General features: G+C 40.0%; 1 protein-coding gene across 5 annotated transcripts in view; it reads right to left on the bottom strand.

Moving 5' to 3' along the window:
* The window catches only part of col1a1 (collagen type I alpha 1 chain), a 29,218-nt gene extending 3,075 nt beyond the window's left edge, over positions 1 to 26,143 (bottom strand). Inside the window, exons 1-49 of one of the 5 annotated variants that reach the window (XM_033035323.1) lie at positions 25,918 to 26,143; positions 24,129 to 24,323; positions 23,434 to 23,450; positions 23,307 to 23,330; positions 23,147 to 23,191; positions 22,489 to 22,584; positions 22,288 to 22,371; positions 21,672 to 21,716; positions 20,960 to 21,013; positions 20,477 to 20,530; positions 20,103 to 20,156; positions 19,799 to 19,852; positions 19,596 to 19,649; positions 19,422 to 19,466; positions 18,834 to 18,887; positions 18,647 to 18,691; positions 18,500 to 18,553; positions 17,361 to 17,459; positions 17,204 to 17,248; positions 16,302 to 16,400; positions 15,604 to 15,657; positions 15,377 to 15,484; positions 15,230 to 15,283; positions 15,040 to 15,138; positions 14,285 to 14,338; positions 13,885 to 13,983; positions 12,993 to 13,046; positions 12,824 to 12,877; positions 12,433 to 12,486; positions 12,263 to 12,316; positions 11,505 to 11,549; positions 11,315 to 11,413; positions 10,133 to 10,240; positions 9,944 to 9,997; positions 9,617 to 9,670; positions 9,242 to 9,295; positions 8,267 to 8,320; positions 7,370 to 7,477; positions 7,206 to 7,259; positions 6,084 to 6,137; positions 5,082 to 5,243; positions 3,597 to 3,704; positions 3,131 to 3,238; positions 2,301 to 2,354; positions 2,092 to 2,199; positions 1,286 to 1,339; positions 814 to 921; positions 650 to 703; positions 27 to 134 (exon numbers count right to left, since the gene is read on the bottom strand). In XM_033035323.1, coding sequence (XP_032891214.1) covers positions 27 to 134; positions 650 to 703; positions 814 to 921; positions 1,286 to 1,339; positions 2,092 to 2,199; positions 2,301 to 2,354; positions 3,131 to 3,238; positions 3,597 to 3,704; positions 5,082 to 5,243; positions 6,084 to 6,137; positions 7,206 to 7,259; positions 7,370 to 7,477; positions 8,267 to 8,320; positions 9,242 to 9,295; positions 9,617 to 9,670; positions 9,944 to 9,997; positions 10,133 to 10,240; positions 11,315 to 11,413; positions 11,505 to 11,549; positions 12,263 to 12,316; positions 12,433 to 12,486; positions 12,824 to 12,877; positions 12,993 to 13,046; positions 13,885 to 13,983; positions 14,285 to 14,338; positions 15,040 to 15,138; positions 15,230 to 15,283; positions 15,377 to 15,484; positions 15,604 to 15,657; positions 16,302 to 16,400; positions 17,204 to 17,248; positions 17,361 to 17,459; positions 18,500 to 18,553; positions 18,647 to 18,691; positions 18,834 to 18,887; positions 19,422 to 19,466; positions 19,596 to 19,649; positions 19,799 to 19,852; positions 20,103 to 20,156; positions 20,477 to 20,530; positions 20,960 to 21,013; positions 21,672 to 21,716; positions 22,288 to 22,371; positions 22,489 to 22,584; positions 23,147 to 23,191; positions 23,307 to 23,330; positions 23,434 to 23,450; positions 24,129 to 24,323; positions 25,918 to 25,999 — 3,531 coding nt within the window. In that variant the 5' untranslated portion in view covers positions 26,000 to 26,143. The remainder of the gene's footprint in view (positions 1 to 26; positions 135 to 649; positions 704 to 813; positions 922 to 1,285; positions 1,340 to 2,091; positions 2,200 to 2,300; positions 2,355 to 3,130; positions 3,239 to 3,596; positions 3,705 to 5,081; positions 5,244 to 6,083; positions 6,138 to 7,205; positions 7,260 to 7,369; positions 7,478 to 8,266; positions 8,321 to 9,241; positions 9,296 to 9,616; positions 9,671 to 9,943; positions 9,998 to 10,132; positions 10,241 to 11,314; positions 11,414 to 11,504; positions 11,550 to 12,262; positions 12,317 to 12,432; positions 12,487 to 12,823; positions 12,878 to 12,992; positions 13,047 to 13,884; positions 13,984 to 14,284; positions 14,339 to 15,039; positions 15,139 to 15,229; positions 15,284 to 15,376; positions 15,485 to 15,603; positions 15,658 to 16,301; positions 16,401 to 17,203; positions 17,249 to 17,360; positions 17,460 to 18,499; positions 18,554 to 18,646; positions 18,692 to 18,833; positions 18,888 to 19,421; positions 19,467 to 19,595; positions 19,650 to 19,798; positions 19,853 to 20,102; positions 20,157 to 20,476; positions 20,531 to 20,959; positions 21,014 to 21,671; positions 21,717 to 22,287; positions 22,372 to 22,488; positions 22,585 to 23,146; positions 23,192 to 23,306; positions 23,331 to 23,433; positions 23,451 to 24,128; positions 24,324 to 25,917) is intronic. The other 4 variants (XM_033035324.1, XM_033035325.1, XM_033035326.1 and 1 more) reach the window with 4 other exon arrangements.
* Between the last annotated feature and the right edge of the window lie 1,222 nt (positions 26,144 to 27,365).

Below are 27,365 nucleotides of genomic sequence, written 5' to 3'. Positions count from 1 at the left end.
TAATGGCATTTGTTGACAATACTTACAACAGGGCCAATTTCACCAGTGCGACCACGAGGACCAGGAGGACCAATTGGACCAGGCATGCCACTTACACCATCTTTACCGGAAGAACCTGAAGGCCCAGCTGGACCCTAGAAGAAAGGAAAACGTAATTGAAGGTGAAACTTGTGATCATTTTACCAGATGTTCCCCAAAGTTAAAGAAATCAGGGATTTTGTAGAAAGGTTATGCATTTAGTTTAGTTTAGAGATACAGCACGGAAACAGGCACTTTGCCCCACCGAGTCCAAGCTGACCAGCGATCCCCTTACACTAACACTATCCCACACACACTAGGGACAATGTACAATTTTACCAAAGCCAATTAGCCTACAAGCATATATATCTTTGGAGTGTGGGAGGAATCCGGAGCACCCGGAGAAATCCCACGCAGGTCACGGGTAAAACGTACAAACTGCGTACAGACAGCACCCGTAGTCAGGATCAAACCCGGGTCCCTGGCGCTGTAAGGCAGTAACTCTACTGCTGCGCCCCCATGCCTCCATTCCAAATTGCATAGTTTTAGATACTTTGTTTTAATGAATGTAACAATATTTAACGACTGCCTCGTATTATTACCAATACACAACAATGGAGAGTATACTTACACGTGGACCAGCAGCACCAGAGGGACCAGATTGACCTTGTTCACCAGGAGGACCCTGTTGGGTGAAGTAAAATAGTTAAGCACGGTGAATGATATTATGCAGAAATAAAGAATTTGTAGAGTTAGACATAAGTGTTTTTTTTTTCTTGAAAGTGGTTAACTCACGTGTGGTCCAGGAAGACCTTGAGCACCTGGGAAACCTCTGTGTCCCTTAATGCCTCTTGCGCCATTCTCACCGGATTCACCTCTATCACCACGTGGACCAGTTAAACCCTATTTGAAAATAAGTTCCATTTAGTTACCGATATCTGAAGAGTCCTTATTAGCAATTCTGGAAATCGAAGTAAGTGGGTTGGGTTGGGTTGGGTTTAGTTGAGTTTTCGTCCTGCACTCTTTTTATGTCAAACTTAAACCTTTTCAGACAAAGACAATTATGCAGTCGGTTCAGTTAATTTATTTTTGTGGTTCCACTAATTAAACTAAGAAAACAAATTAATAAGCATTTTAGTTCCTTAAGTTGTATTTTTGCATTTACGTTAAATTTATATAAATGCATCTGCAAAGGTTGTTTGCTAAGAGTGAGTTGAACTAAGTTGAACAATCTGAAGCACAATGTTAAAAAGCAAATGGTACTTACATTTGCACCTCGTGAACCCATTGGACCAGAGGGACCTGCAGGGCCAGCGGAACCCTGAAAAACAAAACAAATTGTTTAGTTTTCAATGCATTTTAAAGATCAGTACATTTGAAATAGTGCAGTTTTGACTAACCACATTAGGTGGTTAAACTTAATTTTAATCTTTGATATGTTATATTTTTAGTTTAGTTGAGAGATACATCATGGAAACAGGCCCTGCGGCCCACCTTGACTGTGTCGACCAGTGATCCCCGCACACTAACACTATCCCATACACACACTAGGGATAATTTACAATTCTACCAAAGCCAATTAACCTACAAACCTGTTGGTCTTTGGAGTGTGAGAGGAAACGGAAGATCTCGGAGAAAACCCATGCAAGTCACGGGGAGAACGCACAAACTCCGTACAGACAGCACACGTAGTCAGGAACGAATCCGGGTCTCCGGCACTGTAAGGCAGCAACTCTACCACTCTGCCACTGAGCTGCCATAGTGTGCGGGGATCGAACCCGAGTCTCTGACGCTATAAGGCAGCAACTCTACCGCTGCGCCACCGTGCTGCCCATGTTGTATATCACAACATTTAATAAACATTTGGACAGGTACATGGATACGATAGTTTAAGAGAGATATGGCCCAAACACAGGCAGGTGGGACTAATGGAGATGGGGCATGTTCTTCGACTTGGGAAAGTTGGGTGAAGGGCCAGTTTCTATGCTGCATGGTTCTAGTGAAACTGGTGAAAAGGATTCCAATTTTGGAGTTCAAATACTAGAAGGCAGAGGAAACAAAAGGTATAATTACAGGCTCTCCACGATCGCCGGTCTTTCCAGAGGAACCAACTGGGCCGGGGGCACCAGGGGCACCAGGGGCGCCAGGGGCACCAGACACACCAGCTTCACCACGATCACCCTGAAAATGAGTAGAAAGTCAATTTTTGGACCATCACAAAAACAATTAACTGGTCAGATTATCAATATTTGGAAGCCGGGAAATGGAGGAAAGCTACAGACCTTGGAGCCAACAGCACCATCGCGACCAGGTGCACCTTCTGCTCCAGGAGCACCCTGTAGGAGATAAGAATGAAAATGTAAATAACCTAGAGCTTTGCGATTAAAACATATCACTTTTATTCCTTTCGCCAACATTTTAAATTTACATTCGACTTTGTAGACTGCATTGTTGGTGCAAGGAGATTTAATTTCACAACAAGATGTCACTATGTTCTGGTTATATCACCCGGGATACAGCTCATATCAAGAGCCAGGGCCATCACAATGCCAGGGTGAAAATTGAATGAGATTCCCAAGAGAAAGTGACCTTACTCCATGATACAGAATGAGATGGGTTCAATATCTTATGGACACTACATATATCTAATGTCCAGAGGCACTTTCTCTTCCCTGTCTCTTCCTCCTGACTCTTGTGAAAATGCACAAGTCATTGTGGAGAAGTGCAGCCATCGTTTTCTGGTATTAGCGTTACAGTTTTAAAGATTACACCTGAAGATTCTTTTGGCCCTCTGTGGAATTTGCAGGTGAAAGTGTAAATGCAACTTCATGCACTCCAACTAGAATATTTCTAGAAGATGCATGTCTAGAAGCTGAACAGCTGATGCGAGGATTTGCTTGACTTAGTTTTTGATCGTATTTACCCAAAGTAGTCCTATTATATCTGTGTACATTTTTAAAAATAAGTTTAAAAAAAATTGATATTGGGAGGTTGCAAACAAGGAAAAAGTGTATGCAAAGATGCTAATGTTGAAAAGCAAGTGTTTGAGCGTTACATTATAGAACCGATTTAAATCAATTTTCCAAGGGGTTTGCTTTGGTTGCGTTCATACCTCACGACCAGCTTCACCAGTTGGGCCAGCGAGACCAGGAGGACCCATTGGTCCAGGAGGACCACGCTCACCAGATGAACCAGCTGGACCTTGCTTGCCAGACTCGCCCTAGGTACAATGGAGAAGGATAAAGACTTTTGATAGGAGAAGATGTAATGCAATGTTGAAAGATGACAGATGATAACACAAGGTAGGAAATGAATATCAAACATATCCATTGTCAAGAAAATAAGACTGGACTTAAAAGTATAATCAACAGGAAACATCCTTAAAGACAGGTCTGAATGTTTACATGCTTTCTGTAGATTCCATTATGAAGCTAATTTTTGTAGGGTGCTCGAAGGTTTATACGAGATGTAATTTACGGCAAAGGCTGCATGCTACATGACGAATTTTACAGAACAAAATGAAAAGTACAATGCTTGCATTTGTAACTTAGTGTAAATACAATACAACTACAACTTACAGATTGTCCTTGGGGACCCATGTTACCACGTTCGCCTCTCATTCCTGAGAGACCCAGAGTTCCACGGACACCAGCAAGACCCTGGGGTCCGGGCATACCAGGAGCACCCTATGAAGCAAAAACATTTAATTGGAGAGCGTGAGTAACAATGGAGATATATTTGCTTCATTTTTAAAACAAATTATTCACAGTATAATTTGCTCTTGATATCATTAAGTGCCAATCATTTAAGCATCTGAATAGTGAAAGTATTTCTCCAATTTGCATTAAATATTATATGAAGGATTGGTATCCTATCCTCAGTCTGATGAAGGGTCTCAACCCAAAATGTCACTTAGGCCTCTCTTTGGAGATTTTGCCCGTTCTGCCTGACATTCCGGCATTTCGTGTCTATCTTCAGTTTAAACCAGCATCTGCAGTTCCTTCCTACACATAGGTACCCTATAAATCATTTTGATGCATTGAATACACCAATTTACGTCGTTTTAAGGGATTTAAAAGCTTAAGCTCTTAACTATACAAAATGCAATTTAGCAGATGTCCAGTTTTCCTGTTTCTGGATTATGATAGAGAGGGAAGAAATATGGAAGGGTACCACCCAGCCACATGCTGTTCAGTTAAAATGTTCCCTTATGGACTCTTGTTACTTTGACTTAATATTTTTTTCTTTCCAAATGTGAGTCATGATAGGAATTTTTTAAGTGACTGTTTAATGTAGGACAAAAGTTAACTTGGAGAGACACAAGGGACTGCAGATACTGGAATCTTAAGCAACACACAAAGTGTGGGAGGAACTCTGTGGGTCAGGTTAGCATCTGTGGAGAGAAGTTGCTGGATGATATTTCAGTTCAGGATTCTTCATCGGACTGATTGTAGTAGGGAGAAGGAAACTGGTGAAGAGAGGTGAGGGAGGGATAAAGCCTGGCTAGTGACAGGTAGATACAAAGAGAAGGGGAGTCTGATAGGCAGATGGTGTAGTAAAGGCTAAAGGTGAAAAGGAGACAAAATGGTGTCAGATGAGGAAAGGGGGAGTGAAATGCAAAGATAGAGGGGGGATGTGGGTGAAAGGAGACAGGGCAGAGGGTAAAAAAAGGGAAATGGGAGACTCGGGGATGGGAGATGAATGTACAAAGGAGGGGAAAGGTGCAGGATGACTTGAAATTGGGATGGAGATAATGGGAAAATGGGAATACACCGGGGTGGGGGTGGGGGACATTCGAAAGAATGAGGGGGTATTACTTGAAGATGGAGAATTCAATGTTCATAGAATTAGGTTGTAAGCTACCCCAGCTGAATAGGAGGTACTGTTCCTCCAGTTAGCGTGTGTCTTCCCTCTGGCAATGGAGGATGGCAATGACAGAAAGGTCGGAATGGGGAGTTAAAATGGTCAGCAATCGCGTAAATCCAGCAGGACTTGGCGGACAGAGGGCAAATGTTCGGTGAAGCAGTTGCCTAGAAAGATAAGTGATGTTTGAGGATACTTACAGAAGGACCATCAGAACCAGGTGCACCCTTCTCGCCACTAGGGCCAGCGGGTCCAGCAATGCCGGGCTCACCAGGACGGCCAACAACACCAGTTTCACCACGAATACCTTTGCCGCCTTCTTTGCCGGGAGGTCCAGGAAGACCAGTAGGACCAGCATTTCCCTACAGATAAATACAACAGGTAAATTACTCGAGTCTCAATTTGTCACTTAACCTTAATGATGATAAATAAACAATTCAGAAAATATCCGTGCATTGCCAATGTTTCAATGGTGCTATGTTGTCACATTTGCAAAGTGCAAACGCAGTGACATTATTTTAATTGGGACAAACAGCCCTGTAGAGTATTGCCATACCAAACCCGTTTAATATATTTAATATTGTTATGGCAAGAACAGTACATTGTTCCTGTGCTGCACTATTCCATGTTCTAATATTTTGGAATGATAACATTTGGTACTATTTTATATAATTAGATAAATACTATAGTTTACAATATTTATTGAGTGAATGATACCACATGGAAACAGGCCCATTAGCTGACCATCGATCAACCGTTTGCATTTGTTCCGTGTTATCCCACTTATAAGTGCACTCCCTACACATGAGGGACATTTACAGAGGCCAACAACCTACAAACCCTCATGTCTCTAAGATATGGGAGGAAACCGGAGCACCCAGAGGAAACCGATGCAGTCACAGGGAGAATGTGCAAACTCCACACAGACAGCACCCAAAGTCCAGATCAAATCTATGTTTCTAGCACTGTGAGGCAGCAGTGTGAGGCAGCATGGGAGCTGCACCATTGTGCCAGCCTTATTAATTGATAGGAAAGGTTCAGGACTAAGCTACTGTAGAAGGGGCATGTTGGTTGGTGTGGGCAAGTTGGGCTGAAAGGCCTGTTTCCAAACTGTATGTTTGATGTCTATGCCTCTATGATAAATACCCAGTTGATTCGGATGTAAAATCTGAATATTAAGATAAATTAGCATCTGTACTTACACTAGGACCGGGTGGACCAACTCTTCCAATTCCACCGGGGAATCCAGTAGCACCCTAAAACACAGCAAGTAATAATCAATACCATTAGATCACACAATTATTATATTTAATATGACAATTCACTTAACTGTATTTTTTATCTCCAAATGTCATTACTGTATCAATGTTTAGATTTTATAATATTAAGGGAATAAAGGGAGGTGGGGTTTGAGCAGGAAATTGATTAATCATCGTCTTATTGAAGGGTAGAGAGTAGTTCTTTTACTAAAGATAAACAACATTTACTGAGTGAATGATTTTATCAATAGTCCCAAAAATTTTACAAAGGTCTGTGTTTTAATAGACATTTATTAAATGCAATTAGCACTGATTATTTTTCATTTATAAAAGTAGCTTCAAATTAGTACTTTAATTCAAATGTCATTATATCCTGGTCTTAGTTTACACTGCTAAATCAAGTTCTAATATCTTATCTCAAAGAGCATGAGTTTTGGAAGGGGTGGGGAGGAAACATTCTTGGATTGGTGGGACTAAAACCATAAGCGAGTACTGATACCTGTTGAATAGTGGATTCCACGTGTTGGTTCTACTCACCTTAATAACTGACCCTTGCTTGTATGTAGTGCCAGTGCCCATATTACTCAATCATTTTTCCCTGTTTGATTGCATCAGATTTTCTATTTGATGTCAATTGAACTGAATTATAGTGGTGGAAAAGAATACAATATTGCACCTGCATACCCTGTTGCAGCTACATACAAAGCTGCAGCCACATACAATGTTGCAGCTATAATAATCTTGCAGTTATAATAGTCTTGCAGTTATAATAGTCTTGAAGTTATAATAGTCTTGAAGTTAAATACTATGTTGCAGCTAAATACTATCTTGCAGATAATACTGTGTTGCACCTGAATCCAAACTTGCAGCTACATGAATGGCTAAGGATCAATATATGGACTGAATTTTTTCCATCTGTGGCCAAGATACGGGACTGAAATTAATAGCCGATTCAAATCAGTCTACTGGAATTTGAAATTGAAATGTGTACCAACATTATTGGAACATTATGCTATTGCACTGGTCCAGATCTCAATAATTACAGAGTTCAAAATAGAAACTTACAGGTGGGCCTGAGGCACCACGAGCACCTTTAGCACCGGTAGAACCAGTAGGACCCTGCAGAAAGAGATGGGTTTGTATTAGATAAATCGAGATTGAAGGAAATCGGGTTTCCTTTTTAACAGTGTTTTATTTTGAAAGTTTTTGTGTCGGAGATGTTTACTTACGGGAGGACCAGCGATTCCAACAGCACCAATGGGACCAGAAGGACCACCTTCACCCTTTGCACCAGTATCTCCAGCTTCACCTTTAGCACCAACTTGCCCATCAGCACCCTGCAATTATGAAAAAGAATCAACAATAGGCCATGATCACCTCACAGATGATTACTCACAACTATTTTCATCGACAGAATAAATCTTGAGTCAATTCTATTATTTTTCCTACCATGCTCCCAGGGGGCTAAGGTAACATTTAAGAAATTATATGACATCAGCTGCACTAAATAGAAGCCAAATACCAACATTACTTTGATGTAGTCTGACACTCCTTTAAGTATAAGTCCCTAGAAATTCATCTGAACTACCCCAGAAAAACAAGCAGTTTTAACACTTATATAGGTGAGTTAATGTCAGTAACTAATAGATTATGAACTTGTTTGGTATGAAACCATCATGTCCATTTGCAGTTTCACTTTTCCCCAAAGATTTTAATAGTGCAATACTAAAATTTAGCTTCTGGTGAGATTTTGCATCCGATTACTCTATGTATTTCCAGATGCACCAGCTTTTAACATCTAAAGTTGTACTAATGTGGTGAGACCCTGCTATGCCCTCTGCTCCTGAAGAAAGTAGTGTTAACAAAGGAACCCACCAGAACTTGTTACAAAATTGTTTGGTGCTAATTAATTTCATGATCATATTTAAACTCTTTTGAGACAATGTTAGGTCTGTCCCTCGTGGGTGTTAAAACTGAAAAAACGGTGCAGATGAAATTCTGTTCCCTAGTAATTCTTCTTGCAAAATCTTTGTCAGTCTTTTTTAGTATTAAATTGCATTTATTAATGTGTCGACCAGAATCACCAACTATTTACAACTTTTAATATAATAAGGTAACAAACTTACAGGGGGACCAGCAAATCCAGCAGGGCCAGGGGCACCAGACTCACCACGATCTCCCTAAAGAGCAAAGTAAAAGGTTAATTACATATATCATCCAGTGATGCACTGTTATACTGTATGTTCTAAAGGAGATTTAGCATTAGAAGCTGAATAGACTTAACATTTACCATTGATTAAATGCAAGAAATTCAAGAATAAAAAGATAAAAATGGGCTTCAAAATTACATTTAAAAATATAGTTAGATAGGCATGTACATAAGAAAGAGCGAGATCGATATGAGCCAAATGCAGGCAAATGCTCAGGTAGGAGGCACTTTGATCAACATGGACAACTTGGGCCAAAGGGCCTATTTCCATGCTGTATGACTGTGCATTTGCGGAGGTTACAAATTATACATGTTCTCCCTTTAATTTTACAATTCCCACCAATTACATATGATACCCATCAACAGTTTGGGAGTTTTGGGAAAAATAAATTACCTTCAAATTGAAAAATAATTTCCAACATAGCAGGTCACACTGCTTTTGAAAAGATGCCTTTCAGCTGAAAAGGCTGCAGAGAAGATTTATACGGGTGTTGCCAGGATTTGTGGGCTTGAGCATTAGAGCCTGGGCAGATTAGGACTTTTTTCTTTGGTGCTGGAGGCTGAGGTGTGACCTTATAGAGGTGTATTTGGCATGGCCAAATTGGACTAGCTTGGATTGGGCATCTTAGATAGCATGGATGAGTTGAGTTGAAGGGCCTGTTTCCATGCTTCACACCTCTATGACTTAAAAATGTCATTACTTGTTGTGGTATAACAATAGAAGCTGCACATTAGATGCAGGTTCTCAAATTTGTTTCTACTTATTTCAATGGAACCGAGGTTTGGGAGTGAAGTTATGATGTGAAACCATGACCATATTGTGCAATAAGTGCAAGCAACCAGGGAAAGATGATGTTCTAGTTCATGAGCATTGTGATTAAGTTTTACTTACATTTGAACCACGAGCGCCAGCAGGTCCAGAAGGTCCAGGAGGACCAGCTTCACCCTGTCACCAAAGAAAATAACAATGAGATGGTTACCACACAATAGAACCTAACTTCAAAAGGCACTTGAAGTTGACATTCCTCAAGTGCCAACAATTCGCATTGTATACCTGAATAGTGTCATTTGGTTGGAATTAAAAAAGTGTTGTTGGTTGTTTAATGATCAATGGAAAGAAATATATTCTGTGTAGTTGAAAAGTGTCAATGTATTTATTGCTTGTCCTTGAAGTGATGCCATGCTGAGGATATATAGTGTCTGCTATTAACTTTGCAATGTTTTGAAGGGTATTTTGTTATAGATGAATAACATTCAAATGTCATACCTTCTCTCCAATGATACCAGCATGTCCAGGTGGTCCAATTGCTCCAGTCATACCCTAGGAATAATAACATTTAAAATTAGTATGCCAGTTGTCAGTGACTTGTGAATATTTTAACATTGCAAAAAACATCATAGACTCCAAGTATAATGAAACTTGCTTGAACATAGGAATAAGTTAAATTCATAGATCTCAAGTTCTGAGCAGGATATAATGTTTAGTGATTGCAGAATGGTGTGTTATAATCCTGACTCTCCATTCTGGCAACTTCCTGCAGATGCTCATGCTTAGGATGAACGAGAAAAATAAATAATTTCAAGGAATACTTACTCTTATTCCATCTTTGCCTGGTGCACCATCAACTCCCTTTACACCGGATTCACCCTATTAGAGAAGGAAGAGCAGAAGAAAGTTATTACATTTAAGCACAAGCACAATTTATGTGATAACAGGTGCATGTTGCCAACTGTGTGAAAATGTGATCAAATGCTGATGAGCAATCAAGATAAGAATACTCACTCTTCCACCTTTGAGACCAGGAAGACCACTAGAACCTCGCTCACCGGGCATACCCTGCAGACCTGGAGCACCTTGGCCACCTGGAGCACCTGGTGGGCCAGCATCACCCTGAAAGAAACCAGGAAGTGTTCATGTAACATCATTGGCTCAATGTGATTAAATGAAAAGTTTTCCGAAGTTAATTCAAAACTTTCAAAATTAAAATAAACATATTTCTGTACATAGTGGTGCAGCACTAATGATTCTTTTTGCATATTTTGAGTTCATGTTCAAAATTAGAGGATTTTCAAAAGCTCTATTGAAAGAATGCTTCAAATATTCCCTTTATGTTGAAAGTATACTTCCATCTGACTTTAAAGGGGCCAGATGTAGCATATATTCCTGAGTTGTGGGAACTTCATATTAGGAAGATATGTGGGGAAGGTTTTTCTTTTACAGAGGTGGTGGGTGCCTGGAATATGCTGCCATGGTGGTGGACGAGGCAAATATGGGCAAATAAAGGCATTTAAGAGGCTTTAAAAAAAATATGGTTATGCAGGGAATGGATCATGTGAAGGCTGAGAAGATCAGCTTATTTTGTCATCAAGTTCAAGGCAGACATTGAGGGCCTGTTCTTGTGCTGTAGTTGTCTATGCTCTGTATTATGTATCTTCCATCTCAAATATGCATTGCGTTTAAGGTGGTTTAGGTTTTTCACTGAATGATATTTTGATTGCATCTTTAAACCTAAAGTCATTGTTCCTGTTGTTTCTAGGGTACAGTCACCACCAATCATTGCCACATCTCTCCCAGTTTATAAGCTGAATGTATCTCCCCCTGCTCCACATGTTACATCTACCACCCAAGATTGCAAATCAAACCTTTCACCTAAACCTTGCAAACTGTGTACCATACAGCTGTGCTTCATTTTCAATCTTCCCCAGTCTATGTTTGTTCCTCCCATTATCTTGCTCAGTGTAACCTGCAGTCGATTTCCTTCCCCAAATATGTTAATCCCAAATCTACATTTGCTCTTTTTTATAAACTTCTGAGAGTACAACAGTCATTTTTACCGTGAAATTAGATGAGAAATTTACAGAGTAACTTTCTGGAATGGTAAATCCAACATGTTATTTATCTGGAAAGGCTATCGCTTATTTCTGGCTGAATTCACTTCCTTTTTATGCATGTTCAAAGATGTACCTTAGAGCCCTCGCTACCGGAAGAGCCAGGAGATCCGCGACCACCACTTGGGCCCATGGCACCAGGACTACCACGTTCACCAGTGAAACCTCTCTCGCCCTAAAGAGAATGGGATTCAGACATTAGAGAACATCACAGAGGTAAAATTCGTACTATGCTTTGCAATGGGAGCATATCTTAAGAAACTTACTCTTGGACCTGAACTGCCTGGGGGGCCGACATCACCGGGAATACCCTGTCATAAAGAAAACAAAGGAAAAGTTATTAAAATAAAGAAAATATCCTCACATGTCATTAAACAGCAGTGTGATTACAGAACAGACCTACATCAAATCTTTTTGTTATCATCAGGTTGATTAGTAAGGGCGTCAAAGGTTGCAAGGAGAAGGTAGGAGAATGGGGTTGAAAGGGAAAAATAGATCAGCTATGAATGGTAGAGCAGACTCAATGGGCCGAATGTTCTAATTCTGCTCCAATGCCTCAGGTTAGTTTGCAATTGCACCATTACAAAACTGTAACAATCTCAGCAAACAGTGGCATCTTCTTGGTGTAGAAATTTACATTCTTAAAATAAATAGTATTATTAATTTCCCTACAATTTACCCAATAGAGGAAAACATTTGTTAATAGTTTTCCATAAATATACAGATTATCGGGTAACCAGAGAAGCTGTTTTAGAAAGTTATAAAGAAAAGGGCATAGATATGTCCCCTACAAAGGAACAAATGAGTTCTGTCAAATTAAACTAACAGCATTGATGTGATCCTAGTTAATTTAATAGTTTCCATCCGTAGGATAAGACCACATCAAATTTAAGATTCCTTATGATCTGTCGTCAATGTTTCTATAAGCTTAAGAGGCATCAAAAATATCTGTGGACTATACAAACAGTGACTGCCGAAATGCTACCAATTTTACTCAAATACATGTTGCTGTCAAGGTACAAACCTGTTCACCACTCTTTCCGTGTTCACCTGCAGCACCAGGAGGACCGGGCAGACCCTAGAGAAAGGAAATCAAGATGTTATGTGTGAATAATTAAATAAACCAATGCATTGATCATTAGAAAAATCATCTTTACATTCTCTTAAATTCTTAGTATGATTTAATCTTTTTACCTGGAAACCAGTTGGTCCTGTGATTCCTTGTTCACCTCTCTCACCTGAGGGGCCCTGTGTGAAAACATTACAGGTTACAAGTTACAGATGATGTCTCTATACAATGGTTTATTCATTCCCTGCCTTGTTAACAAAAGTGACTGGGTACCCAATTTAACATGAGTTACAAGATTAAAAACCCAATATATATAATTCTGACAAGCAGAAACAGTTAATGGATAATTTATTTGGAAACTTTTAGTTTAATCCAAATGATTGTAAAGCAGAGAAATAGGGGCAATATTATTTTCTCAGTGCTTTCTAAGCCATTTACGTAAATACTGGGGTTGCCTCTTTTATCATATTAAATATTATTCTTTTAATTGATTGGATGTTTTCACATTTTACTTACAGCAGGTCCAGTTGAACCGGGAGCGCCAATATCACCATCTTTGCCAGGAAGACCCTATAATTTGAAAAAAGATTTATTTAATTATACCTGTACATAACGACCAAATGTTGCCAACTAAAGTTTTGATACCAGAATGTTGGATTCCCAAGGTATTTCTGCTAATACTTACCACCACACCAGCAGGGCCAATGATACCTCTCTCACCACTTTTACCACCCTCACCCTAGAGGACAAAGAATATGATTCAACAAAAGGCTCACAAGGTTAATGCAAACTTTTCATTTTCTTGACATTAACCTGTTACCATTGACTCCAACTTCACAGGTTTACTGTATATGCAATTGTTTCCACTCTAAATGGTCTGGCTTATTTTACTTAGCTACTGTTTCTTTGAAAAACAACCACAATTCATGAGCCTACAAATCACTGCTTCTGATAATGGTGGACAAGGATGAGCACCAAATGCTCTTTAACTCCCCATATATTTTAACAGAGGGTTGTCGTTAAGAAATTACTGATCTCAGTCTGCTGAAGTTGGTTTAGTTCCTCTCGCAGTACACAAATCATGTTCAGAGTTAGAAAAGGGACTGACACTAGGTACGTCTGTATGATACTAGGCATGTCTTAAAGTCAGGGGATATGGGGAGAAGGCAGGAATGGGGTACTGATTGGGGATGATCAGCCATGATCACATTGAATGGCAGTGCTGGCTCGAAGGGCCGAATGGCCTACTCTTGCACATATTGTCAATCTCAACCCAATTGTGTTGTAATTGTCTAAGGAGCTGATGCACTACAATGCTGAGAAGTGTATTCTACACTGTATCCTCGCCTTTGCTCCATCTACTTTACTTGAGTTTGACTTGGTTGTATCTGTGTATGGTACATCTGTTCTGTTTGGATAGCATGCAAAACAAAGCTCTTCACTGCACCTCGAAGTACATGACAATAATAAACCTAAACCTTTGAAGCAGTGGATTGCTTTCTGCCAAACCTGCTGCATCAGATTCTAATACATCTTTCACAAGTTCTGTTGCCATTCACTGTGATTTTCATACTTACAGCAGCACCTTTGGGACCAGGGAACCCCATCACACCAGGTTGACCTCTTTGACCAACAGCACCGGCTGGTCCAGGACGTCCATCTTGACCAGCTGGACCCTGTTACGGTTGAGAATAAGGTTGAATGTTGAGTTAACGTTGAGAGTAAGTTGCTGACAAATCTCAGTTGCCATGAACATGATGCAACAGGCAGAGATGTCCTCAGTGGAAACACATACTACTTCTATATTTAGTGCGTATGCAATGCGATTTAAGTTTAAAATACAATGACAATTCTTTTTTGTTTAGTTTAATTTAGAGATTTAGAGAGAGTTGACATTTTATTTCTGTTTTCTGTGCCTAAATTAGTATGGATTCTGTATTCAGCTTAAAACAGGTTTCACAGAACATTAATACTTACAGAAGGACCAGCTTTGCCATCAGCACCAGGACTGCCAGGGCTACCAGTCAGACCCTAAAACACAAATGACAATTAATATGGCACTTTTACACATCTAACTTGTCAGACAATGAACTACAGCTATGGAAGACTAATGGGATATTAAATAATATATCTGGATTTAAAGCCAGGCTAATGTCTCCCACTCTTCAAATCATGTCTTATAACCTTATATGTCAACCCTGAACAGAAGCAAGCACTTTAACATGCAATCAAATAGGATACTAGCTTTTCATTTAAATTAATAAAACCCAAACAACACATTAAATAGGGATATATTTCAATCACACTATCTCAAAGACCAAATGTGCTTCTTTTAACAAATTATATCAATCTTCTTTTGTAATGCTTAATAAATTTTATGTTTCATTCCCTTGCAGTGCATTCAATGGCTTGTGCCAAATACATTAAGCTAACTTGATGAAACATGCAATGTTTCTGTATGCAAAAAAATGCTAGTTGTTCCTCAATTTGCCAATTTTAACAACTTTTGAATCTGTGTTGTCTGCAATTTTGAAGAAATTATCGATGATACATATCATTTTTTATTTTACAAATAAACTACAAATAGTCTAGATAATGTTCTTAGTATGTGTAAGCTATGTAAAGGAAGCCATCGTTCCAAGGATAACACCATGGGATTGGCCACAGAGTGATGGTTTCTGGTACATTGCTTGTACAATGAGCTCTGTAGCTGAGTTTCAGGTGAGACTCACCCTTGTGCCAGGCAGACCAGCCTCACCGGTTCGGCCAGATTCACCAGTAGCACCTTTGGGACCAGCAGGTCCAGGACCGCCTCGTTCACCAGTGACACCCTTGAATAGAAAGCAAGCATTATCAGATGAGTTCAAAGGAACAAAGCACAATCGAGATCAAAACAGAAGAGCTTGAGTAACAGTAACATACCTTGGCACCAGCAAGACCCTCGGGACCAGGGAAACCACGATTTCCAGAGGAGCCCTACAAAGCAATGAAAGACAAATGAAGCAAGATCGTTCAGAGCGGGGAAACATTTGATGCTAATTTTATGAATGAAAGCAATATACAACTTACACGTTCTCCGGAGTTACCAGGGAGACCCTGAACGCCAGGCTCACCACGACCACCTCTCTTGCCTTCCTCTCCGGATGGGCCAGGTGCACCTTGAGGACCACCAATACCCTAGAAAATAGTACGTAATCAGTGGTCAGGCCACTGGAGCTAATGTTGCAGAATTTGATCACATTCCTAATTAAAACTTCAATACCAATAAGTGCAGAAAGCACATGATGTACACTTACAGTATCGCCTTTTCCACCAGCTTCACCCTTGGAACCGGGAGCACCAGAATCACCCTGAATTACAAAAAAAAGGGTAAATGTCAGGAGGTCACAAATGATGCACCCTCATTTAATGATAATGATTACATTCGGACTTGAGCTCAGGAATTCAGCAGAGAATTTCTTTTGTCCTGCCCTGCACCTCATAAACAATTTACAGAACTTCCGAAGAAGGGATACAGCTTTGTCCATAATTATATTGCTTGAATTACAGTAGGGAAACAATCTAAAAATATCCGGTTCCTTTTCGCTATTAGAAGCTGCATTGAACAATGTGCATTGATCAGTGGTGTGAAAATTAAATAAAAACCTGGTATTACTTTGTATTTTCAAAAAATGATTTGATACTGATGTCTCTATGTGCTATCTTATTGATAAAATGATAATTGACAGAATGAATGTTGTTCATATTCCTTTTCTATATACAAGAGATAAATTGCAGCTATATTATATCTGTAAGGCCGCTTTTGATGTTAACACATATTAGAAGATCTAAGTGTCAGTGTCTGATTGGAAACGTTGTGAAAAGTATCATCCCAGGAATTCCCAGAACCATAAGCACCGAATAGGATGAGTCCGAACTCCCTCACACTACCCTGGGTAACTCAATATTTACAATAGTGCAAACATTCATTCGTATGGATCAAGAAGCGACTTACATTGTTACCCTTAGGGCCAGTAGCTCCGACAGTACCTTGTGGGCCACTTGGTCCTCTTGGGCCAGGGAAACCAGGAGCACCAGAAATGCCAGGAGCACCCTAGTACCCAAAGAGAAAAACAGTCAGTCCATGTCATTCCCATTCTATGGGAGAGAAAGCCAGTTTGCTAATACATCAATGTTTTAAAATATTCTAGGGAGCTTTAAAAAGTGCATTACTGTACAAATCTTGCTACTAATCTGCGTAAGGAGTTGACAGTAAAATATGATCAAAGAGATAGATACGTGGTTTAGAGTAGTAGGCAAATGAAATAAAGTGATGTAGGATATTCACAACAGAGTCTTGGCAGCGGAAAGTCTGGCTGCTAATAGTCGACTAAAACTGAGACTGAGAAAATAGCGCTATTGCAGATAGAGGGTGGTAGGGGTGGAAGTGGCAGGGAGAGATGACATCACAAAGGGATTGAAGAACAAGGATGAAGGTTTCATACAGGCTAATGATGTGAATTCAAGGACAATAGATAAATGGTGCTGGATGTGAGCGAGGACTCAGGCACTAAAGATTTTGGTATCCTTGATTTTATGGAAGATTAAAGATTGGATACAGCCAGAAGTGCATCGCAAAAGTCGAGACTGGAAATAACAGACTGGAGATGGTGGGGTTCAGCAGAAGATGATCTGTGGAAAGGGAAGTTAGATGCTGCCACAGAGGTGGAGATAGGAAATAACACTGATGTATGATTGAACCTCCTCTAATGTTAAGTATGATACCATAGTGCCAATCTAGTTCAGCTTTGGACAAATGTTAGGGAATAGGATGGCTGGAGAATGGCAGGGACTGGCACAAATTGTTGGACAGCACTTGATTTGAGAGGTAAATTATATGATTCATGTTATACTCACAACTCCACCCTTGGAACCAGGAGCACCATCACTACCAGAGCTGCCCTAAAAAGGGTAAAAACAAAGATTGCATGAAGTAGTACATTAGCAACGTAAGCATTATAGACATTTTTTTGCACTGTTTGACACTTCGTGGATTTTTGGTCCAGATACTTACAGGGGCACCAGTTGGGCCAGCAGGTCCAGGGTTTCCAGCTTCACCACGACCACCAGTAGCACCATCAGCACCACGACTACCAGCGACGCCAGCTTCACCCTAAACCAGAGCAACAATGGCATTTTAACTCAACACGAGGTTTCTCCGATGATCAGTGTTACAAAGGTAAACAGCACTGGCAGGATTAGATGCTGTGTTAAAGTAGCAATTGGCATCTGGTTTTGTCCTTTGAAGCTGGGAAGGCAATGTATTTCTCAAAGGTAAATATCTCTAATAAGAGTTAGGCAAAATAAAGAGCATGCATTAGAAAAGTGTCAGGGTGCAGAGAGATAATTTACAGTCTTGGATTTAGGTATCCATTGATGGCTCCCCAGTTTGGGCCACAAAAATAGCAAAAATTGCATTTACTGTGAGACAATCGATGAAAAAAAAAATAATGATGGGGCATTTTTCTTTCAGAAATATTCTTGTTAAATTATGAATTGGTGTACTTTTAACAATTCCAAGATAATCTTACTATAAAATATATTAACTACATTGTTATGTCCCTATGAATCTTATTCATTATCTCCATTGGACCACTGATTTTAATCTGAGGCCAAATGTCCAAAACCAGCTTGCTATGCTCAAATGAAGAGCTTGCTCCTTTATTCCTACAATAGAGCAGATGGCATTCACTTTCAGCATGCCATGCTGCTGGTACCCGACATCTAGCCTTCTCAGATGGACGTTCCAAATGTACCATTGAAATTGAATTTTGGATACTCAGCCTAGCATGGATTTTGTGATGAGCCTATGCAACCCCAGATGTATTTCTCCCACCAGACTTCATTGCTTTAATGAATTCAACAGAGATGGGATTTTTTTAAAGTCAACAGAACCCTCTTTGTGTAAAAACAAGTAGATGTCCTTGGACGATCAAATCCAGCAGTAAACACCGAAGCACATGTTGGATTCCCCACTTCCCTATAATTGAGAAAATGACTCAGTCATGACAGTGTCGTCATGATGCCATACAAACTTGAGTAAATAAGAGTATGTGTCAGGGTGCAGAGGGATCATTTTCAGAGTTTGGTTATGTGTCGATTGGGCCTCAAAGGTTGGTGTCAAATGGTGGTGTTCCTTGAATGCAAACCTACCTTAGCACCAGGAGCACCAGGGAAGCCAGGAGGACCAGAAGGACCAACAGCACCCTGAAAGACAAGATTTTTGATCAGTTCCATCCAGGTAAAAAAAAAGTTACAGAGAGCATAAGAACAGCAGAAAGGATGGTTTCAGATACTTACAGGTGGACCAGCTGCTCCACTGGCACCATCGTTACCACGAGCACCCTGGAACAATGAAAGGAAGATTCATTTGTTACATTGTTTCCAAACAGTTCAGAGTGGAGAGGCAGAAAATTTCAAGTAGCTAAAATGTTACGGTAAATCGTATGGATTATGTGATGAATTTACAGGTACATTGAATACTCACAGCAGGGCCAGAAGCACCAGGACGACCTCTCTCTCCAGCGATACCACGTGGACCCTGTTCATGGTAAAACATGGCGTTATTTCTATGTCATTTAGTACATATGTAAAATCCTTTTGGTTATTGATTTGATACAAAATGTTTCACAACTCTTTGGAGCAACGATGATCAACTTTGATTAGAATGTACTGCCTTTGAATTTCTTAAGGATTCTCTTGATCTTTTGTTAAGTTTCAGGTGATCAACAAAACCTTACCAAAGAAAAAGGTGCATGATGGCTGGCTTTAGCCACTTGCAGAGTTTTTCTGAATTGACAAAGAATCTCATAGAAATATTGCACACAGTTCTCAGTCTCCTCTTTTATAATCTAGTCCAGATTACTTGATAGGAATATGGCAGACTTTAATCTTGTTTGTTTTATGAAGCAAACTGTATATCACACTGAGCAATATTGCACTCTATGTACCTTTTTTTTGCACACAGTATTAGGTCACCCTAGGAGGTGGTTTACCATACAAATAAATGTTAATTTTCGCACGTATTCTAACATCCAACAAATGATGTGGTCAGAAAAATGCACAGCTTGCTTACCATTGCACCAGGAGTTCCATTTTCACCAGCGGAACCAGTCTCACCCTATTGTAAATGGGATAAAAATCAATGAATCAGCTGAATCATTGCAATGCAATAGTAAATGTGGTATTTACAGTTAGAAAGGGAAACAAAAGATCAATGAAACCATTGATCTTTGAGTAGGAACATTACCTTGGGGCCAGCAGGTCCAGATTCACCCTTGGCACCATCTAAACCATTGAAACCCTGCAGACAAAGGACAAAGTGATGAGAAATAAAGCTTGTGACATTCTTGCCAATTAATTTATCATTCTGAATGTAAAACACATTTCTCATGCATTACAAAAACAAGTACTTTTCGCTATAGTTTGTTTAAGTTGCAAGGTTGGACTCACTCTGTGTCCTTTGATTCCTGGCAATCCGGGGGTTCCAGGGAAACCACGAGCGCCCTATAAATGTAACAATAGTTTGGTGAAATGAGCTGAGCGTTGCATTATTTAAAAAAAATTGTATCTGTTAATGTACAGGCAATATTTTATCGTTCAACTATTTTTCTCAATGAACAAAAATGATTGCAATCTATGCATGGCTTGTGTCTCTCATTTCAAATTAAACACGTGACAGTGGGAGGGGGGCATGCATTATGTATCGTGGGGAGGTTGAGTTACGTTCAATGAGTATCAACAGCGAATCTGTTACCTGAGGACCAGGAGAACCACGGTCACCGGGACGACCAGCCTTGCCATGTTCACCCTGTCAAGTAAAAAAGCCAGTGCAACCATTGTTAAAAGGCAGAAGAAATTAAAGCAGAACATAGTAAGTGAAAGAGAGACAAACGTCTGATAGATATGGACGTGGCTTTATGAATTATAGCATTATCTAGTATCATAATGATCAGAGTTAAACTTTATTGTACCAATCTCAATAATGAATTACAGTTCAACAACAAAACATTTTAGATTTGATTCTATGTTCAAAATCACATGTGCTATTATTGGTAAAATACTACTTATTTATGTGGTTTGTCTAATACAGAAAGGGCAGTACTTTGGCAGACAAGTTGAGCCACTTACATCATCACCATTCTTGCCGGGAGGACCAGAAGGACCGCGTGGACCCATTGGACCCTGAAAAGGTTAAAAATATTCCATTAAGAAGATTGAAACACAGAAACCAAAAGCAGGATGTGTGTCACAGATAGTCAGAGTCAATAGCAATCGCTTTAATAATTCGATAGGCAATGAAAGTAGAAGAGACTGCAGTTCAAAGGTTCTTTTTCAGTCACATACACCAATAGGTGTAGTGAAATGCTTATTGCCAGTTGCTGGAACCAGGTAGAAAAAACAGCGTGTTGGAAAATCTCAGCGGGTCAAGTAGCATGTGTGGAGGAAAGATATGTCGAGGTTTTGCCTCGGGTAAATGATGTCTGAAAGCATACATTTGTTTAGGTAGCATTGTTAAGGATGAAGCATGAGGTTAAAATGGCGACCATGTTTTGAAACAATTGTAGCTCGATGGTAAATGGAAATAAGAGAACATTTTTATTGAATACTTACAGGTGCACCTGCTTCACCAGTTTCGCCTTGGTGTCCTTGGAAACCTTGAGGGCCCTAAAGAGTAAACATAGACAAAAATATATATTTAAAAATCACCCTTTTGATATGCTCAAAACCTGTGTTCTTTTCAATAAAGTTCTACACCCAAAATGTATCCTAGGTTGGTAATACTAAACCTAGCAGTGGCTGAGTTTTACATTTCACTTCCAAATTTCAGTTTGATCTAAGTGAGAGGGGCAAAGTTTCAAGGAGATGCACAGGGCAAGTTTGATTTTACACACAGAAAGTAGAGGGTGGCTGGATGGCACTGCAGGAGAGGTGGTGGAGGCAGATGTGATAGTGGTATTTAAAATGCTCTAAGATAGGCACATGAACATGCATGGAATGGAAGGGTATAGATCAGGTGTCGGCAGGAAACGTGAGCTTATCTTGGGCATGGTGTATTTTTCACATAGACATTGTGGGCTGGGGGCCCTGTCCCTGTGCTGTACTGCCCTGTGTCCTATGAACACTATGGAAATGAATTTCAGAAGAAGATAACAATGCAGGTTTGCCATTATGGGGAATGTAACCATTAGGGATGGAGGGTGGCATTTTACAGCATACATGTGGATAGCCACGTTTTTAACATTCTCTTTATCAAGTGTTAAAGGCATCTTGGGAGTTTGATAACAAGCTATATTTGAGGAACGTTACTGTTTTGCGTACTTACAGGTGAGCCAGCTGGGCCGGGAGCTCCTCTGGGACCCATAGGACCCTGTAGCAATAAAGCAAACATTGCATTATTCACACAACCGCACTTCTTACTTTCTATTGTGAAGAAAATCGCAAAGTTAACCAAACCAAAGACAATCATCCTCTTTGATCAAAATCCTAAGCATCTGACTATTTAAAAGATCTTATTTATATCTCTATTATTATTATTTTAACTTTCATTTCAATTATAGTTTTCTGTATTTTAGTCTCAGTAAATGTCATTTAGTTTTTGCTTTGAGCAAGTTAAAACTGCATAAAAGGAATGTGAACTGTGATCTTTGACACACAATACACATGTGAGTATTAGAAATCAAGTAGAGACCACATCTTCCATTCATTTTGATTGAAGTCAATAGAAGAGAATGCAGGGAGGTACTGTAAGTGTGACTAGTGGCAAACAAATGTACAGCCATCTAGTGCGAGCAATCAAAGGGAAATGTTGTCCCCATTTACTTAATTGATTAAATATTTTTGAGCAATCGATGAGAAATATTTCCCCTATTTACTTAATCGATAAAATATTGTATTTAGTTTGATGTTGATTGAATGGAATAAATAGGTAAGGCTCTCACCATAGGACCAGGCATTGGAATTCCACCAGATGTTTTCTCACTGTAGCCACCATCATAGCCACCGCTCATTTGTGGGAGGAAGTTCTGAAAGAGAGCAGAGTCAACTTAGCTGCTTGGCACCTGTCAAATGTATTGCAAATCATTCAAAGCGGTGTACTTGGTTTGGGTCGAAAATCGCCATGGAGAGAGAGAGTTACTTACTCCGCCAGCTGTTCCGGGAAGGCCAGGTGGACCGGCTGGACCATCTCTGCCGGGAGTTCCTGGAATTCCATCTCTTCCTGGTAATCCTGGAAGTCCCTAAAATACAAAGGTAAATATGCTTGTCGTTAAAGATCAAAATGGTGTGTACATTCATCCATCTTTGCTGCATTTACTAGTTGGGCAACACTCTTTGTCACTTGCTGTTCACTTTCCTTTTCATGTGTTCCCAGTTTTTAAATCCAATCCAACTTTGAAAGGAATGAGGGAATGTAGGAACCGGCAGAGGCCATTCATGCCTTCAAGCCTGTGCTATCATTCACTGAGATCATTGCAGTTTGGTATCTTCAATCTATCTAAGTTATTGGCTCTGGATCCCTCAAGGCCATGCCTGGCATCTATCTATCGTGTGTTGTTTTCAATGATCTTGCTCTCCTAACTTCAATAGATTTTAAATCAACACCACTAATCTTTAAGTGAAAAAGTGACTCCTGACAATACACCAAAATGTCTTGGCTCTAATTTTAAAATTCTGCTTTCTGTTGCCGTGACTCTCTCTGCTGGATGCTTCTCTCTGTGTATTGGTGTATTGTATCAGTATCCTCAATATTTTTAATGCAGCAAAATAGTCAAATTTCTGAAGAAACACTCATATATTTACCCTGTCTCCCTTAGGGCCTGATTCTCCCTTAGGGCCTTCAGGTCCCTGGAAAAAAAAAGTACAATAATCATTAACATTTATAATAACTTAATAAATATTAAGAGATTGCATTCTAGTTTTTTAATTTTGAAGTTGAGTGCAGAACAAGGTGTATCCTTACCTGGACTCTTGGGCCAGTAGGATACTGAAAAATAACAACAAGTTGGTCAAGGAGTGAAAAGTTAGTTATAGGGAAGTTAAGTAAATTATTTTCATGTAATACAGAATTGAAAATGTTATACACTTACTGTTCCTCCATCTTCTGCTGTGAAGAAAGAAGAATTTGATTACTTAATAAATTGTTCTTTGTGCATAATTGATAATATTACAACTATATATTGGGAATGAACAGATATTTATTTAGTAGTTCGAGATGGAAAGCGGTTGTCAGGAGAATTGCAACTTAATTGGTTCTGAGATTCCGTCCTGGCTTAAATTTAGTATGACATCACGGTTGAATCATTCAATTATGTCATTTTATATATCCAGATTAAAACATCCAGGTCCCTAAAACAAATCCTCCTTCTAAATCACGATCGAAAGAAAACTCACGTTCTTATTACAACATAAAACTTGTTGTTTACTCCCCGTTTGCATGCAAGTGAAAGTACTATAGTTCTGGATTAATCTAAAAACATTCAACATCACTTTAAAATGTTTCCACTAATTTAATAAAAGGCGTACATAATCAATGCACTGGTTTGCTACGTTCTTTCTTTGCTTTAATTTTACAAAGTCGACTTCGAAAGATGCCAACTTAATTAATTTTAATTCCATCGCTTCATGTCCCGCCGTTATCACCTGGCTGTTTTTTCGACTTTATAATGATAACATTACATTTTGTAACTGTGGGGGCGGGAGATAGTTGGCACTTTCTTAAAGCAATTGACCGGAGCCTCCTGTCGTTGACCAAACAACCAAGCGTAAGAGAGGTCACACTTACGTCCGTGTTCGGGGCAGATAGGGCAGCATTCTCCGAAGGGGATTTCAGCATTGGGGCAATCGTTGGTTTCCTCGCAGATTATGTCGTCGCACAGAACCTGGCCGCCGTCGCAGACGCAGATCTGGCAAGGCTCGGGTTTCCAGATATCCTTATCGTTGTACGTTTGTCCATCCTTCATGCAGCCCTTTTCGTTGGCTACGAAACAAACACGGGGTCTGAGTAAAACTGTGCTCCCTCGGATGCGCTAAAATACAACATCAAGCCCGCCCCCTCGTCTTCTGCATTGACATTTCTCGGGAAACTAATAAAAAGTGAACTCAATTCAAAACAAAGAGGACATGATGCAAAAATTCTATATACTGCAATTAAAAAATCAGCACACAAATTTTCTCAGTGATTACAATGTGCCTCTATTTGTGAATCAAGTTTTCAACCCAACAAATCTCGATGCATGTTTTCAAATATAGGTGTTTTTTTTTAATCTGACATTTTGAGGTGTCAACTACTTCATTTCACTAACGTCCACTTATTTTATATTCTACTCAGTATATTTCATTAATAATAGCATCCAAGTGAAGTCCAGAACAGCTATGATTCGACAGATGGCGCTTTAGCTCCATGTATGAATTGCCATTAGTACCAAATAGTCCTTCCTTCTTGCAGTGAATAAAACCTCAAAATCAAGGAACACGTCGCAAATCAATTGAATGATGAGATAGATCTGACTTGAAACGTTGACCTGCTTTCGGAATGATTGGATGTCGGTTTTACGGGGCGGGTTTTGTGGCGAGGCGGTGGCGGGAATTTCAGTTCAGTTTAGTTTATCCAATTCAATAAAAGTTTGGAGTTCGTAAACGAGTGACAGTGATAATGTCGACTGCAGGTGGCGGTGTTGAGCCATGGTCCAGAACCACAGCCTCCAGCTGAGGGAACCGAGAACATCTGGAATACCTCTAGACCGGAGATTGTAATCTTTTCCTTTACACAGTTTAGTCTCTTGGCTTGAATGTTTAATATGGAGACTTTGGAAGTTGCCATTTGCACGCAAGTTATACCACGCACATATTTAGCATTTACAGCTGGATTTCGAACAACTTCGTGATCTAATCTGGACTCTCAGTCCTCTTGTTTTTGTATCTGTTTTATGTTCCCTTCAAACATCTTCCCAGTAGATCCTAACTTAAAAAAAAGTTGCTGTTTTCTTTACGTTCGTGGAGCTCAACTTGTGCCAACTTCGCCACAAAGGATTTGTCTCACATACCGTTCAACGACACACCCACTCCGGACGGGACAACTATCTCCGCCAGCTGTCTACAATGCCCCTCAATCCTTCGTTCCCTTTTAGCGCAGATGAAAGGGCAAACGCCCATCATCTGTGCGCTGGCGCGCAATTACTTGGAATATCTAACAATGGCGAATTTGTTTTTATTTATTTTTACAGTCTATTCCCCAGGGATCATAAAACCGCTTCCATAAATGAAAATGCATTCTAATAAGTGATCCCCCACCACAATCGCGATTTATCTTGTAAGTTATTTGTGACTTACAAAACTTGACTGTTTGAAACTGATACTTGAAGAGATTTAAACTTCGCGTGCACACACATGTCCACCGCACTCTGCAAACCCTTTCTTCCCATCGGAAACAATCAAAAACACCAACGCGCTTCAAACTCCAAGATTGCAAACTCTCAACACGCGAAGGCAGGTAATTTTTTTTTGGGAGGGGGGAGTGGTGTAAAGGGATAAGAAAGAAAACAGCCACAAAAGAAAGAGGCAGCAAGACTCACCATCATCTTCGGCTTGACATCTTCCAACGACTAAAGTTGCTGCAAGCAACAGCAAAGTCCGAGTATCCACAAAGCTGAACATGTCTCTTATTCAGACATGTAGACTCTTTGGGGTAAAAATGGATTCTGTGTTAGCGACCGGACATACAATTTCAGATGTAATTCCAAGCTTTAGCACCGTGCCCCAGCAGAAACTTCCTACTGTTCCGTTAGCAGACTGATGGCCCTTTTATGTGCGCCTTGCCTTTGGAGGTGTCAACGGGTGCCGCCCACCGCTGGCTGGTTTCTTTCACCGGCTGGAAAGAATCGGAGTCCCCGCCCGCGGGAGGGTCCACAATTCCATCCCATCCATTGACATTTACATAGGCATGTTCATGGACAGTACATGACACTTGCATTCTTCCAATCAGGGGAGAAGAGGCAATTCTGGATGGCGGAGTGAGCCGCCATGTGGCGATTGGACCAACGCATGGACTCCACACACCCTCCCCATGAATTCAATTTGATGGACCATAATTATATATATAAATATATATATGAAAAAAACGTTGAAGCCTATTCTTATGGAAGGAAAGGCGCTTTGCGGCGGCTTTTTGGCTTAATTTCAGCGGGGTACCGATGAGTAGAGAGACACGTCGAAGCCTGACTGGGTCACAGAGGGGGGAAAGAAAGATTGGAAACAGTTCAAGTGTGGGAATGGCTTTGATTTAACTAACACAGCGCACACGTAACCATTTTATTGATATGCCAACTCATCAGTTTTTTTTTGTTTAAAAACTTTTTTTTTTAACAACGGCAACTATCAATAAGAGGATAAAACACTTTCACCGGGAAAGTGATGGAAGAAAAAATCACCAAGAAATTAAATAAAATACATTAATCGTTGAAATATAAACTAGTATTTGAAGAGCTTCCTGCTAAATTTCTCATCAATAAATCACCCATTGCATTTAAAATGGGAAATTATGTGGATTTCATGTCCCATTATCGAATATTAATTAATTTGCAAAAGTGTGAAAATCCCAGAGTTAGGAAGTTGATATCCGCGAATGGCACTTGGTGCCATCGTTGAAATGCAGGTACTTGTTCCAACTCCATTGGACTAAACACATCGCGGATAGAGAACCGAAGGGATCGAACGATACGTTGCGTTGTTTGCATGGAAATCGGAAATCTTTTACTCTTTAATCGACAATGGAAACCGGCGAGGTTGCAATGGATTCGTTATGTGCAGCAACCTGGTTTTTAGTATACACCTGCTTGAATAATTATCGCTATCCCCGATGGTCAGCCCTCAAACCTCCTCGAAGACGATCTGTTGAGCGGGGGAGGGGAGGGGGTGGTTGCGGAATATCTGCAAAAAAAGGGACCCCGTAACCAGAATTCTCTCCCTTGTGTAGGCAGCGTCTCAAAGTTAAAGTTACCCCGATTAATAATAGGACCTAGCA

The sequence above is a fragment of the Amblyraja radiata genome, chromosome 16 (genome assembly GCF_010909765.2).
Source record: "Amblyraja radiata isolate CabotCenter1 chromosome 16, sAmbRad1.1.pri, whole genome shotgun sequence".
NCBI classification, from domain to species: Eukaryota; Metazoa; Chordata; class Chondrichthyes; order Rajiformes; family Rajidae; genus Amblyraja; species Amblyraja radiata.
The sequence above is the reverse complement of the archived record's forward strand: the minus strand, read 5'-3'. Positions and strand labels throughout refer to the sequence as shown.